This window comes from Gracilinanus agilis, chromosome 3 (assembly GCF_016433145.1).
Source record: "Gracilinanus agilis isolate LMUSP501 chromosome 3, AgileGrace, whole genome shotgun sequence".
Classification (NCBI taxonomy): Eukaryota; Metazoa; Chordata; class Mammalia; order Didelphimorphia; family Didelphidae; genus Gracilinanus; species Gracilinanus agilis.
The window spans coordinates 58,252,766-58,267,742 of NC_058132.1; the positions used below are offsets into that span (position 1 = coordinate 58,252,766).

Below are 14,977 nucleotides of genomic sequence, written 5' to 3' on the forward strand. Positions count from 1 at the left end.
TCTTTGGGGTAGATTCCAGCATTCAAGTGCTCTTAGCATTTGATGCTGCCTCTCCAGACCTCAGCCTAATAAAGTGAGTCTTGGGAGCCTCATGTCTGGACCTCCCTGGACAGTTCATTCTTTTTCCTCAAGTTTCCAAGGTAGCGGGACTGGGGAGGAAGGCAGGGGCTCTTACATCCTATGGCGTCCCCTTCCCAGAATCCGGGGGCTGAACAGGATCTGAGCTCCCTGATCATCCTTCTCACTCCTACCCCCCATCTGGCCAAGGTCCCATATCTCCATGGCAACCCCAAGATACAATCCTGACCCCAAGGAAAGTAAAGCTCAAAGAAGCATGAAGAGACCCATAGAGACTTGCCTGCTCCTCCTGAGCCCTCTCTGGAAGCAGCCTTCACTCTGAACTGGTCTGGGCAGGGAAGAACCTCTCTTCACCTGAAGCCTTCAGCCTGTCCGTGTCTCAGAGGGCTGGACACTGGCCGGCTGCCTTGGGGACAACACCAGTCTGGAAACAGACACAAGATGGACTGCCTCAAACCAAGGACTGCTTTCCTGACACTTTCCCTAAGACTGCTTTTGCTGGGGGCCTTCATTCTGGAAGCATCAGCTCTAGAAGTAGGTGGGTAGGACGGACCACCACTGGGGTGAGGCCCACAGGCCTGTCCTCCTGTCCTCCTGTCCTCCTGTCCTCCTCCTCGGAAATACTCCACCTTAATGGGCCCAAAAAGGAGAGTGAGATAAAGTGTTTGGGGAGTTCTAAGCGTAGTATGGGAACCCTTCCTCTGGGCGCTTGGAGATCTCTCCTCAATGCCCTCTCAAAGCCCTGTCTGGAGGGATGGATTCTTGTTTAATCAAGTCTTCTCCCCAGAGTTCATGGAGACAATCCGACTCTTGGAGTCCTGAGTCTTCAGGTGGAAGTACAGCATTTCCCCCCATCTGCCACCTCCCACCTTGAGCCTGGCTGTACCCATGACATGGTAAAATTGGTACCTAGTGCTCTCTCTGACTGCCTTCTGCTCCCATCTTTCCCCAACATCCAAGCAGAATGGGGGTGCCCAGCCCCGCAGAACTTATGTGTGAGGGAAGCCCAATGCCGAGGACACCAGCTTTGGGTCCCTCTCCCTTCCACCCCCCCTTCCTTCCTTCCTTCACCCCCGTCCGTCCTCTCTTCTCTCTAGTCAATGTGGTGGATCTCTGCGGCCAGATGCTCCGAGGGGAAGGGATGATCATCCGCTCTCATTCCGCTTCGCGGAGATTCTACTTCGTGGCCCTAGAGACGGACTGCTGGCTCACTGTGCAGGCTGCCTCCCCTCAGGACAGAATCCTGTTCCAGTTTCGTTTCTTTCTGGTCTACAGCCTGACTCAAGCGCCTCCTTCTGAGCCGCCCCAGATAACCTCCTCTGGGCTGCCCGGCCGCCTCAGAGAGGACCCCTGCACCGCCGGTTCCTATGTACAGTTCTATGATGGGTCCAAGGAGGGTCCCCGCCTTGGGAAACCACTGTGCGGACTGACCATCCCAGGCCCCGTCCTGTCCACGGGCAGGTCCCTGAGCCTGCGCCTGGTGACCAGAGGCCGGCAGCCCAGGGTGGATTTCGTTGGGGACTTCACCTCATTCCGTCTAGGTACCTTGTTGGGGTGATGAGAGGGAAGATGGGGCAGGATGGGCAGTTCAAGATGGCGGGAGCTAATGAGGAAACAGCCTGAGATAAAAAGAAAGAATCCTGGATTGGGTCATAGAATGGGGGGCAGGAGCGGCGTTTATCTCTTAATGGTTCCAACCATGATAAGTCTCTTTAGCTTTCAAGGATTCCATTTCTTTCTGTATATAATGATAGGTTCTACCAGGGCATCATGGGATGAGAGATTTAGAGCTGAAAAGGACTGTGGAGGACTTCTATGCCCTGATTTTTACAGAGAAGGAAACTGAGGCTTACAGAGACTATTACAGAGACTAGGGGACTTGCCCAAAGTCACACATGTAGTAAGTAGCAGAAGTAGAATTCATATTCAGGTCCTTCAATTCCAAATCCAGCATGCTTTCCATTTACACTTATCTCTACTCCATTCTGGCTCTGACATATTATTCTGACCTTCAAAGTCATCCCTTTCCCACTCCCAACCCTTATTCTCCAAAATTCCCACCACAAAAAAAAATAAATTAATATTTATATAGCACTTACTCTGTGCCTAACATGGCACTAAGTGCTTTAAAATGATCTCATTCGATCCTCACCACAACCCTGGGAGACAGGTATTATTATTATCTTTATTTTTCAGGTGAGGAATCTAAGGCAGAGGGGTTTAAGGGACTTGCCTGGGGTCACACAACTAGTTAGTATGTGAGGCTGAACCTGAACTCAGAGCTTTGAGATTCCAGGCCCTACTTCCTACCCAATAACCACACAGTGTCTGCCTTAGGTGTTAGAGGACACCAGCTCCCTAAAGACTCGTCTTAATAGTAATAATTGCTAGCATTTACAGAGCATTTCAAAATTTCAAAGCGCTTTATACACATTATCTCAGATAATCTTTACAAAGACTCTGAACTAGATACTACAGGCGTCACCTTTTTACAGATTGAGGAAACTGAGGCTCAGGGTCAAACAGCTACCAAATGTCATAAGTAGGATCCAAACATAGGTGTTACTAACTTTTTTTTTAAACCCTCACCTTTCATCTTAGAATCAATACTGGGTATTAGTTCCAAGGCAGAAGAACAGTAAGAGCTGGGCAATGGGGAATAAGTGACTTGCCCAGGGTCACCTGGCTAGGAAATGTCTGAGATCAGATTTGAACCCAGGATCCCCCATCTCTAAGCCTGGCTCTCAGTCCACTGAGCCACCCAGTATCCCTGACTCTTAAGTTCAACTCTGTTTATTATACCTTTCTCCTTCTGTGTGGTAAAGGGTCAACTCTGAAAGGCAGGAAGATGCTTTGGGAGGGCACTTGGGCTTCTTGGTGGTGGATGGAAGGAGACCAAGCCTCCAAAGAGAGACTCCTCTAGTAAATTCCCCTGCAGGAAAAGGAGAGCTATGACTACTATGACTATGGTGTGCTGCGGTTTGGAGGGACCAAGCCATTGTCATCAAACCCATTCACCTAGAGCAAGGGTCGGCAACCTTTTTGGCCGTGATAGCCGTATAGTGCTCACAGTGCCGCTCCTGTAACAGCACCTGAAAAAAAAAATGGACTTTATGGCTCCTGCAGAAAGAGCCATATCTGGCCCTCAAAAGAGCTAGATATGACCAGCTAGATGGCAGAGTGGAGATAGCAAGGCTTGGAGTTAGGAAAACCGGAATTAAAATCCTACTTCACACACTTGTTATGTGACCCTGAAGGAGTCATTTAAGCTCTGTAAAATGAAAATAATAACACCACTTTTCTCCCAGGGTTGTCAAGAGGTTCAAATGAGATATTATTTTTTTTTAATTTTATTCAATTAATTAATTTAGAATATTTTTCCATGGTCACATGATTCATGTTCTTTCCCTCTCCTCCTACAAGCCCCCTTCCTGTAGCCAATGAGCAATTCCACTGGGTTTTACATGTGTCATTGTCAGATATTATTTGTAAAGTGTATAGCACAGTGCCTGGTATGTGGGAGGTATTTAATATGTGCTCCCTTCCCCTTTCCTTCCTGTCCATATTCCAGAAGTCTGCTTCTATGGGCTCTGCTCTATGACGGGGTTATTCAGCAACCCTATTCCTTTTTTTTTTAATTTTTAAATTTTATCTTTATTTTATTCCAGTAACAAATCTACACATAAGTTTTCCAAAGTTATATGATCTATATTGTCTCCCTTCCCCCTCCTGGAGTTGACAAGCAATCCCACTGGCTTATATGTGTATGCTCAAAGCATAAGCAACCCTATTCCTAAAGAGTTTCAATCCCAAGATTGACATTTCTAGAACTAAAAGGGACTTAAAACATAAAAGGTGAGAATTAGAAATGATCTTAGAACAGAGAATGTCAGAGCTGAGAAAGATGGTCTAACACAGAATTTCAGGGCAGGAAAGGGGTTTTAGAAGTCATCTAAGGGGCAGCTAAAGTGGCTCATTGGATAGAGTGCCAGGTCTAGAGAGGGAAGGAGGTCCTGGGTTCTAATGTGACCTCAGACACTAACTAGCTGTGTGACTCTGGACAAGTCACTTCACCCCCATTGCCTAGCCCTTACCGCTCTTCTGCCTTGGAACCAATACATATTATCTGTTTTCCTCCAGAAGGTAAGGGTTCAAAGAAAAAAAGTCATTTAGTTTAATCCTCTCATTTTATAGATGAGAAAACTGAATCCCAAAGCTATAGGACCTGGTCAGCTGCATATACACACTCCTTTACCCTTCTACTCATGTTCATACACTCAACATCTGCTGAAACACACACACACACACACACAAGATGTTCTTGTGTATGCTCACTCAGCAACACATTATCACTATAATAAAATCTTTCACAAATTGGAAGAATCTTTTCAGGCATCTTGTCAAACTTTTCAACCAGCAGAAGGATGCTCTCCTCACCACTTCTTTTTTTTTTTTTTTTTTTAAATTTTTTTAAACCCCAATATCTTTTATATATATCCTTCTATATTAATTTTATTTGTTACAGGGCTAGGCAATGGGGGTCAAGTGACTTGCCCAGGGTCACACAGCTGGGAAGTGTCTGAGGCCAGATTTGAACCCAAGACCTCCTGTCTCTAGGCCAGGCTCTCAGTCCACTGAGCCATCCAGCTGCCCCTCCTCACCACTTCTTGAATGCTTCCAGTGATGGAAAGTCAACTGCATCCTTGGGTCTCTTGATAGTCAGCCCTTATATTCAGCTGAAATCCAATTTTCTGCAATTTTGACCCTCAGATCCTTTAGAACACACAGAACAAATCTATACTTTCTTCCATGCCATGAGCTAACTCCTTATTTCATCCTCTAGGAAGCTGACTCTTCCCCAGACTCGACGTTCTCAGAGGCTCCAATGGATCCTTACGTGGTGGTTTTCAGACCCTTCACTGCCTTTCTCAGTCTCTTGTTTGTCCTCTCACTTGTTGATTTTTTAAACTGTGCCTCCCAGAGCTGAAAATCAGAATTCCATCTGGGGTCGGACATTACAGAATATAATAGAACCACCACCACCCCATAATCTCCATGTTCTGTGGCTATGGATGCAGCCCAAGATGGCCTTAGATCTTTCAGCAGCTGAATCATCCTTTTGGCTTTGAGTTTGCCCATTGACTAAAGCTATAGTCTTTTTCATGTGTTTAGAATGCATTCCTGCCTTCCCACCTTCTCCCTAGGTCTTCCTCTAAGGATGGAAATCTTCCTTAAAATACCAGTCTTTCTCCAAGTCTCCACTCACATCCCTGTCTCTTACAGGAATTCTTCCCTACTCTTCCTACCCTCTAACAAGATCATGGTACTTTTTCCTCCATAAATTGTGTGAGGCCATGGAATGAACATGGACTCTAGAATCAAAGATCCTGGGTTCAAATCCTGCCTAAGATACTTCCTGTGTCATATAGAGGTGGCTTGGGAAAGGAATCAAACATTTATTACATATCTACTTATGCCAAGCATTGTGTTAAGTGCTTTACACATATCATCCTTGATTTTCACAATAGCCCTGGGAAGTATTATTCCCATTTTACAGATAGGGATCCTAAGGCAAATAGGTCAAGTCACTTGTCCAGATTACACAGCAATGGTGGTAAAATGGATAGGGCACTGGACTTGATGTCAGGAAAACCTGGGTTCAAGTCCTCCCTCAGACTCTTACCAGTTGGATAATCTTGGACAAATCTGTTCTCCTCTGTACCTCACTTTCCTTTTCTGTAAAATGAGGAGATAGGACTGGATGAGTTCTGACTTCTCTATAACTATCCAAAGACCTTGTGTTTTTCTATTTTCATGCTTGTGATCTCCCACAGTAGGATATAATAAGTTTCACAAAGGCAGGATTATTTTCATTGCTTCCATTCCCAACTCCTAGAACAGGGTCTTTCAATAGAAGGAATTTAAGAAATGTGTTGTGTTTTTTTTTTTTTTTCCAGTTTGCAATGTGTTCTGGGGAAAGCCATGATAATTGTTAAGATAAGTTGGAGTTATTGTCCCAATAAAGTTCTTTCAGTGCAGGATTTAGAAGATCTTCTCCCATGTTATCTATGCACATCTTCTAAGACCTTCATCCAAAACTTACATTAAAATAGGGGGCAGGACCAAACTTTCTGAATGCCTCCCTAAAGGGATTCTGGTTTCTTTAGTTGACTTGGAGCCAGGAAAACAAGTCTTCAAATCCCAGCCCAGCTAGATAAGGAATTAGGAGGTGAACTCCCTGAGCTTCCTTTTCCTTATCTGGAAAAGTTGTATTAAATTCAAGATTACCTGGAAAAGATGGTTCTTCTCTAGGCCATTGTGAAGAGAGTATCTGTAAAGGCTCAAACCCTCTAGGAATATGATTGATTGTTTTAAAAATTCCTAGAACCTCTTTCCTTCACCTCCTTCCTCTCGCCTAGCCATGGAATTGTGCCTGTCTTTCCTCAGATCTTTTCAAAATATCTGGTTTCCCCCAAACGTGGACAAAGTTTCCCTTTTTGCTTCTTAGGAATACTAAGGGGCTCAGGTCACTCTTGTCCAGGGTACCATTTCAGGAGCCAGGTCTTGTCATTTACAACTGATCCCAAAGGGAAAATCTCCTCCTTAACAAATGAATTCCTTGTAAAGCACTTATTGCAGGGCCTGTTCCTTTACTATCCCTTCTCTCCTTAGTCCCCCCCAAAGATGAAATAGACAGCAAGGCAATTTAACACTTGCTGAATGAATGAATGAATGAATGAATGAATGAATGAATGAATGAAGCTGATTTAGAATAAGAAGGCATGAGACTGAAATCCTGGTTCTGCTACTTGACATCTTGAGTGACTTTAAACAAGTTCCTGAACCTTCCTTGGCCTCAGTTTCCTCATCGATGAAATAAAGGAATATATCTATGTGGAAAGAATGTTGGGACCTGAAATCCTCCATCTATTACTCTCTGGTCTCTGGGCGGTCTTGGGCAAGCCTTCCTGGGCCTCAGTTTCCTCATCTATCAAATGAAGGGTCTGTATGCTCTAAGTAGGTCATTTCTACAGTTCTTGCCAGGGTGGATTCATTTGTCTAACGTGACCCTATGCTCTTTTCCTCCAGCTTTCCTGATCCCAAGGGACAGCATTTCTCCCTGTGGTCTGGGTGGCTATTTCCTCTGCCGTAACAAGAAATGCATCCCCCAGAGCCTGGTGTGTGACGTCTGGGGCATTGACAACTGTGGGGATGGCAGTGACCAGACTACATACCCCCCTGCCAGCTGCGGAGGTCAGAGTGGTAGGTATAGACCCCCTTAGTGGGCATTTGGAGCAGGGGAGACAAGGCCCTGAAAGCTCTTCCCACCTGAGGGCAAGGTTTGGATGGGCTTAACAAGCTGCCATTTCTACGGCACACTGATCTTGGCAAAACACTTTTCTATGATGACCCTACGAGGTGGACAGTGCAGAGAGGGAACTCGGGCTCCGGCGGAGGAAAGAACAGCGGATACCCTGGAAAGGGGCTCAGGATGTGAAGCTGAATCTGGGATCTACCATTTCTAGCCTGATGAGTCTGGGCAAGTGTCCCATCTTGGCCTTTCATTCCCTGCTTTTTGAAATAAGAAGGTTGGGCCAGATCAGCAGATCTCAAAGTATGGTCCCGAGGAGGACGTTTTAAGTGGGGTCTCCAAGATCAAAACGTTTTATGATACTAAGACAGACCAATTTCAAAGATGGTAAATGTCAGTAGATAGAAGTGACATACACAAAAGCTTTTTGGAAGGGGTCCTTAACCATATTAAGGAAGTCTCTAAGATCCAACTATTATTGCACTACTGCTAAGATATTAATTTCTAATATGGCAAATGTCAACAGATATAAGTCACATAAACAAAGAGTCCTTAATACTTTTTAAGGAGGTCTTAACCAAAATTATTATATTTTTCTTTCTTTCTTTTTTTTTTTTAAACCCTTAACTTCTGTGTATTGGCTCCTTGGTGGAAGAGTGATAAGGGTGGGTCAAGAGACTTGCCCAGGGTCACACAGCTGGGTCAAAATTATTTTTATAATAATATTAAGACATCATAATTTTGAATATGGTAAATATCAGTAGATATAAGCCACATAAACAAAGGGTCCTTAATATTTTAGGGGGTCTCCAAGATAAAAATTATTTTTGTAATAATATTAATATATGTTATTTTTGGAATATGGTAAATATCAGTAGACATAAGCCACATAAACAAAAAAGGTCCTTAATATTTTAAGGGGGCCTCTAAGATCAAAATTATTTTATAATAATACTAAGACATATTAATTTCTAATATAGTAAATATCAGATGACATAAACCACATAAACAAAAGCTCTTTGGTGGAGGTGGGGTTGGTTGTTAGTAATATTTAAGAATGCAAAGGGATTCTGGGACCAAAAAGTTAGAACTGCTGGGTAACTTCCCATATCTCCTCCAGCCCTAGATTCTGTGACCCTGACTTGCTAAAGCTATCCAGCTGAGATTGGAACCCCGGTCATCTGATCTTAGCTCTTAGGGTCCTTTCTTGATTTGAAAGTAGCAGGAGAGATGGCAAAGCCCAGAGGATTCTGGGGAGCAATGGCAATGAGCAGTGGATAGAAGAAGAGGATGAACAGCTGTTCAGAGTTTGCTCTGGACCCCACAGGAGGAAATAAGGTTAAACTATAAAGCAAAGGGGGAAGTAGATGGGAAGCAAGGAAAACCCTCAGTCACAAGGTAGAACTCCTACTTGGATAGGAGACCAAAGTCTAAAGTCCAAGACCAGCCAAAGAGTCTCTGTCCCTCGGTGGTCCTGAATATTTTAGTACTCAAAGGTTCACAGAGAGCTTTCCTCCCAGCATGAAGTATTATCATCACCTTTTTCCAGAAGAGTAAACTAAGGCTTAAATGGTAAAGTCTCTGGTCACACAGCCATCCTTGTGAGGAACCTGACCAGAATGTTCCCCCTCTATGTATTGTCTTCTCCTATTAATCTGAGGGAAGGGTTGGCATAGAGTAAGCACTTGATAAAAGCTCCCCCCTCCATTCATTTAAGCCCAAGAGCTGGGATTCACACCCAAATCTTGTGACCCCCACCCATGTCCAGAATCCTTTTTATTATGCCACTCCCTCCCTGGCCCCCAACTTTTAAGGCTTACAGTCAATTAATTAGCTAACAGTCATTTATTAAGGACCTCCTCCAGGCCAGGCCCAGTGCTAGGTCCTGGGGATTCAGAGCCAAAGGTGTCCGCCATGTTGTAGCGGCAGGTTGGAATAGATACCCTCTGAGGTCCTTTTCAGCTCTGACATGCTGTTTCCAGCTGTGACTGCGGCCACCCCGCCGTCTCCTGCCTTCTGGACATCTCAAGGGTCTCTGAAACCTGGCAGCAACAGCAGCGAGTCAGAGGAGAGCCGGCCTGCCCTCCAGGAGAGATCTGCCACAGGTAGCCTGGCTCTTCTTGGTCCTTGCCCAGTCTGAGGGCAGAAAATCTAGCTCTGGATGCCCAGAGCCCTCCCCCAGCTCCCAGGCTTGCCCAGGTCTCCCTTTCCCTTCTGTCACCCTGCAAGTCAAAGGAGGAATTCAAGGCTGAGTTTAGGAGATCTCTGTGAGGTCCCCTGGCCAGTAAGGGGCAGAGAAGGGACGGGAACCCAAGTCCCTTAATTCCACATCGGGGGCTTCTTTAGTTACACTGTACTGCCTCTCCTTGGCTGTTCCCTCATCCTGGCATGAGAAAACGGGGGAGGCCTTGGAGGCCAGGGGCTTCAGCCGGTGCTGAGGAGGTCTCTTATTCCTAGGGCAAAGGTCCCCAAGGACTCTGCTGGCATCCTTGGTGCTCCTGGGCTCTCTGGGCTCTGTGGTAGGCCTACTCTGGTGGTGCTGTTGCTGCTTCCCAGGCCCCCTTACCAGGACCAGGACCTTCAAAACACTCCCTAGCAACAGCTTTGTCTACACCGCCTGCTGCCCTGTGGATCTGCCTGGTTGCCTCCGCTCAGACCAGGTCACCCCTCAGGGGGTGGCCTCTGAGCATGTTGGCCAAGCTGGGGGGCAGGAGTCAGCCCTACCAGGGCTCCCACTACAGCTGGGGCTCCAAGGGAGACCTACCTAAAGCCCCCAGATTTCCCTCCTCCCCTCCCACCCAGTCATGTGCGAGTTCTGTCCCAAGATGTCGCTTCCCCCACTCGCCTGGGCCATCATCATCACCATCATTGGTAGCTAACATTTTTATAGCCGTTTTAGGCCGGCAAAGTGCTTTACACAGTATTTTATTTGAACTCAGCTGATCCCTAGATAGAAAGGCAAGGCACCTTGGATGGGGGTAGCACCTTTTATTAAAGAAAGACAAAGACCACAGGAGGAGCTCCCCTCCCCATTCCCACCCTCTTGCCCGGCAAGGGGCCACATTCCCTGAGGGCACCCAACAGGAAGGACCTCAGGGAGGTTTGTGGGGAGCCAGGCCTAGAGGTGGAGGGAGACTGGAAGAGAGATGACCTGGCTGCAAGGAGGCATTTTCTCCACCCTGGGCCTCCTCAATCCCTCCTTAGATTTGCTGTGGGGGGTGGAAGGAAACCGAAGCTCAGATCTGAGCTCTCACTCCTTCCCATCAGCCTCAAATACTTGGCATTCCCTGGTTCCCTCCAGCTAGTGCCCCGAAATCTCCTATTTCACCTCTTCCTTCCTGTGCATCCCCACCACATGCAAGCAGCAGCAACAGATGGTCAACCTTGGCCACCCCCTCCATCCTCCCACTAACCCCAGCTAGACTGATTCTGGGGGGACCCCAGCTATCTCCTGGCTGGCCTCAGGGATGCTATTCCCTCAGCAGCAGCCAGGCCCAAAACCTGACCCAGTTTTCTCTTCTCAGAGCTTTGCCTCGTACAAATGCTCTTTTGAGCTGGCTGTGCAGACGGCCCATTGTCCAGATGCGTTTCTCTGATGGCGCTGTGAGAAGGTTGGTGGGCTAGGTGTCCAGCTGTATGGGAGGGGGTTTAAGGAACAACACACTGATTCGGTGGAGACCAGAGTGCTGGGGCCAGTGGGGGCCTGTGGTGGGCTGGCACCATTCTCCCTCAGGTTCCTCTTTATCCCCGAGATTAAATTCCTAGGGGCCAGGGCCTGCCTTGTTTCCTCTTCTTCCCTCGAGCATCTAGCAGAGTGCCTGGCACATAGGAGCTTTAGAAATGTTCTGAGTTTCAGGGAAACGGGGCATGGCAGATGGATGATGGGGGTGTGGAGAACATGGCAGGCTGGTGCTGTCGGGTGCATGGAGGTGAGCGAGAGAATCTGCCAGGCTAGGGTGCTGAGTTAGCTCTGGCCAGAGAGTTGGCAGAAAGGGCATGGGGTGCCCCTGCTCCTCTCTGCCCAGGGTGGGGGGATGAGAAAGCTGGCTACTGGCTCCAGGGACAGGAGGGAACCCTTCAGCTGCAGGGCTTAGGTGGAAAGGAAGGAAAGCGGAGGAACAGGGGAATACTGAGCATATTCTTGTATCCCCAGCTGGAGATTTGGGGATTTTCTCTACCCAGTCTGCCAGGTGAGACAGGCAGCATGAGTTTCCTGCAGAAAGCAGGGCAGACAGGAGGGGTCCTGGGGCCAGATGCTGCATCCCATGGCCATCTGGTTCTGGCATTGCAGAGGACCTAGTTAGTTGGGTCCTCCTGTTCCCAGCCTGAAATTCCACGGATGCTGCTAGCTTTTCTGATGCACACGGCATCCCACAGTGCCTATCCCCTCCCCACCTCACCCTGTGGCTTTGCCCCCTGCCAACCCAAGGGGCAGGATCAGCCCAGCCCCAAGGCGGGTAGCAGCAAAGCATGATGGTTGCCTTTGTTTCTTACAAAATAATAATAATAATAATATAATCATCAATGTTGTCCTATCCAGGGGCAGTTGGCCCAGGAGTCTGCATAGGCACCTAGGAGGGGCAGGGGCGGGTGTTGGCACCGGCCTGGACGTGGTGTTGCAGGTCCAGGGGCTGAGGGGGAGGACCACCAGGGCTGGCACAGTGCAGCACCAGGTTCTTGATGCAGCCCGTGATGCCCGCGTCAAACCTGCCCCCGGTGAGTGTCGCTGCGTCCGGAGCCCCACCTGTCAGGGAGGAAAGGCTCGTCAGCATTAGGGGGATGTAGCCAACCTTCCTTCCTGCTTCCTCTCATCCCAGAGGAAGGAGGGGTCATGGGATCTCACAGATTTAGAGCTGGAAGGGCTTCTCAGGCCTTCTTTGTCCAATCCCCTCATCTCACTCATGAAGAAATAGTAAAGATACTTGTCCTAGGCCTGGGTGAAAGCTGAACCAGCTCTCCCTGCACTAGGGTGTTCTAAACCCGGTGGTCCTCTTAGGCTAGCCCTGAACCCCAAGAAGGTTCTTCTGGCCTCCTCCCCATCAGGCTCAGGGCTGTCCCCCCAGAGAACAAGGGAAGGCTATGTCTTACCAATGTAGATGCTGCCCTTGGTGTTGACTGCCACATTGGGTCCTGGAGAGCGGCCACTCACCATCTCCTCTCCATCTACCTGGATGGAGCCGCTCCTGCCCTCTCTGTAGGAATAACTTGGGTCAGGTCCTCCCTCCCTGCCCCTCCTGGGCTGTCTTGGGGGAGCTCCCCAGGGCCTTCCCTCCACCCCACCCCATTCTCCAAAGGTCACACCCACCTTGCTTGGTGGAACCTCCCATCTCCCCAAGGGTCAGCCCTCCCAGCACCAGTGTCCCAAGGCTGGGGGAGCAGAGCATCGACCCAGTGTAACTCAAGTGGTCCCTCCCAGAGATAGGCTGCCCTTGGTCCTACCTAAGGGCCGTCACTTTGTGCCATTCGCCATCGTTGATGGGATCCTCAGAGATGATGTGGGCCTCGCCACTGCCCAACTGGTAACTGTACACAGGGACCCAAGGAGGCATGAGACCCGGCCAGATAGGTGACCGGTCAGAGGATCTGAGGAACCTCCTGCCTCCCCTGGGGGACCCACAGTCTCTCTCTGGGAGAGCCCAGGAAGGGCTGGGCTGGGCTGGGGGAGTGGGGCCAGAGGAAGAAGGGAAGGGAGGGGCACAGGCCTGGCATGGATGGAGGGATGGAAATCTCACCTGAACACTAGGTGCCCATCCTTTAGCCCCAGGCTGATGAAGTCCTTGCCACGGCCTTCCTCTCTAGCCTCCTGCCACAGAAACCCACAGCTGCTCTGGAGGCCTGGCGGTCCCTCACCAGGCCGCACTATTCTCCCCCCTGCTTAACCACCCAATTCCCACCCATCCTTTACAACCCGGCTCCAGCACCACCTCTTCCAGGAAGTCTTCCCTGTCCCCTGTGCCACAGAGACCTTAGAAGCTAGATCGTAAACTCCCCTCCCCTTATAGGTGAGGAAACCGAGAGCATTCTGCGTCACCCTGAGACGTTTACTCTAAATTGTTCTATTTCTTTTTGTAGATGGCATCTCTCCTAATCAAACTAAAGGGTCCTAGAGGGCCTTTCTTAATCTGTTAGCCCTATCCCACTCCCTACCCCACTGCTCTGTACACAGAAAGTGCTTAATAAATGTTTTGGAGTTGATTCTAAATCCAATGCAAAAAACTTTCCTTCCTTAGCAGGGCACAGGGTTCTGTATACAACAAATGGTTAATATATGCTTCAATTAAATTTCACCCAAAATGGACAAGGGGAGAAGAGACGCCGAGGAGCCTGACTCTGAGTCTTGTGTTCTTTCTACTGTAGACAATAAATGCTTAATACATGCTTCAACTGAACTGAACTGCTGAAAGTTTCACCCAAAACTGACATGGTGAAGATTTGATGCCGAGAGGCCTGACTCCCAGTCTCGTGTTTTTCATATCCTGTTTGATAAATGCTTAAAACATGCTTCAATTGAATTGCCAAAAAATTGATGACAAAGTGAGAAGAGAGCCTGAGGCCTCCCCGCCGGCCCCCCAGCCCTGCTCACCACTCCCTGCCAGAGCAGGAGGCCGTTAGGAGTGTGGGTCCGAACTTCCAACTCGATGGTCTCGGGAAGGTCAGGGAGGCTGGACGAGGAGGAGAAAGGCTCGTTGGCTTTAGGCCCTTTAGAGACCCTCTAGTCCCATCCCTTTGTTTTAGAGAGGCGGAAACAGAAAGCTGAGCCTCCGTCTTGAGACCCAAATCCAGGCCGCTCTACCTCTGTGTCCTGAACCAGATTACAGTGTAACTGGGAAATGCAGAGCCGAGTCCAATACAGGAGAAGACGGATCATGTTAATATGGGCTTTTGGAAGTCATCACATACTTGGCACATATGGTCTGGGCACCCCCGTTTCTAGTTTTCTATTCTGAGTCTGACACCCTAGAACTGCCCTGTGGCAGGGCAAGCGAAGGGGGTGTGAGGGGCCCCAGCCATGGTTCACTTCAGTTCTAGTCTCCTCTGATGCACTGTCTTTGTCTCCTCCCCCAGAAGGCAGAGGATAATACTCAGAAGAGCCCAGCCCCCCTTTCAAAGGGCTTAAACTTTACAAAGTAAATTTCTCCTCTGTGTGTGTGTGTGTGTGTGTGTGTGTGTGTGTGTGTGTGTGTGTGTGTGTGTGTGTTACAGAGGCCTTACCTCCTAGGGAATACACGGCTTGGGAATGACAGGAATCCACCATCATGGAAATAGGCTCCATACTGTCCAGGAGCATCTTGGGAGGGAGAATGAATGAATGAATGGATGAATGGATGGATGGATGGATGGGGCCATCCTGTACAGCTTCTATTTCTCTAGATTCCCTCTCTCACTTTCAAGGACTCTGGGCTGTTGCTCAGGGAAAAAGGTTCCCCCACAACTTTCATTTTCCTTCCCATCCCCGGGCTACCTCAGGTCAACAATGCCCCCATGCTCTGTCCACGCAAAGGCAGACCCACTCACTTGGTACGGCCAGCCTGGCCTCTAAACTTTGTAAACCACTTTCTCTTTGCCACCCCCAATCCCCTATGCAAA

The 14,977-nt window shown here is 48.5% G+C and overlaps 2 protein-coding genes across 2 annotated transcripts in view; one reads left to right on the forward strand and one right to left on the reverse strand.

The window, feature by feature from the left end:
* The first annotated feature begins 519 nt into the window (after positions 1–519).
* LDLRAD2 (low density lipoprotein receptor class A domain containing 2) lies at positions 520–10,158 on the forward strand. Its single transcript, XM_044668715.1, has 5 exons — positions 520–616; positions 1,176–1,626; positions 7,190–7,341; positions 9,373–9,495; positions 9,947–10,158. Exons 1-5 carry the CDS (start codon positions 520–522, stop codon positions 10,156–10,158), a joined length of 1,035 nt encoding a protein of 344 aa, XP_044524650.1.
* A 205-nt stretch (positions 10,159–10,363) lies between these two features.
* The window catches only part of HSPG2 (heparan sulfate proteoglycan 2), an 83,587-nt gene continuing 78,973 nt past the window's right edge, over positions 10,364–14,977 (reverse strand). The window contains exons 74-79 of the mRNA XM_044668716.1: positions 14,603–14,678; positions 13,974–14,052; positions 13,123–13,193; positions 12,830–12,913; positions 12,479–12,582; positions 10,364–12,134 (exon numbers count right to left, since the gene is read on the reverse strand). Of these exons, the coding sequence (XP_044524651.1) occupies positions 11,962–12,134; positions 12,479–12,582; positions 12,830–12,913; positions 13,123–13,193; positions 13,974–14,052; positions 14,603–14,678 (587 nt within the window). The 3' untranslated portion in view covers positions 10,364–11,961. The remainder of the gene's footprint in view (positions 12,135–12,478; positions 12,583–12,829; positions 12,914–13,122; positions 13,194–13,973; positions 14,053–14,602; positions 14,679–14,977) is intronic.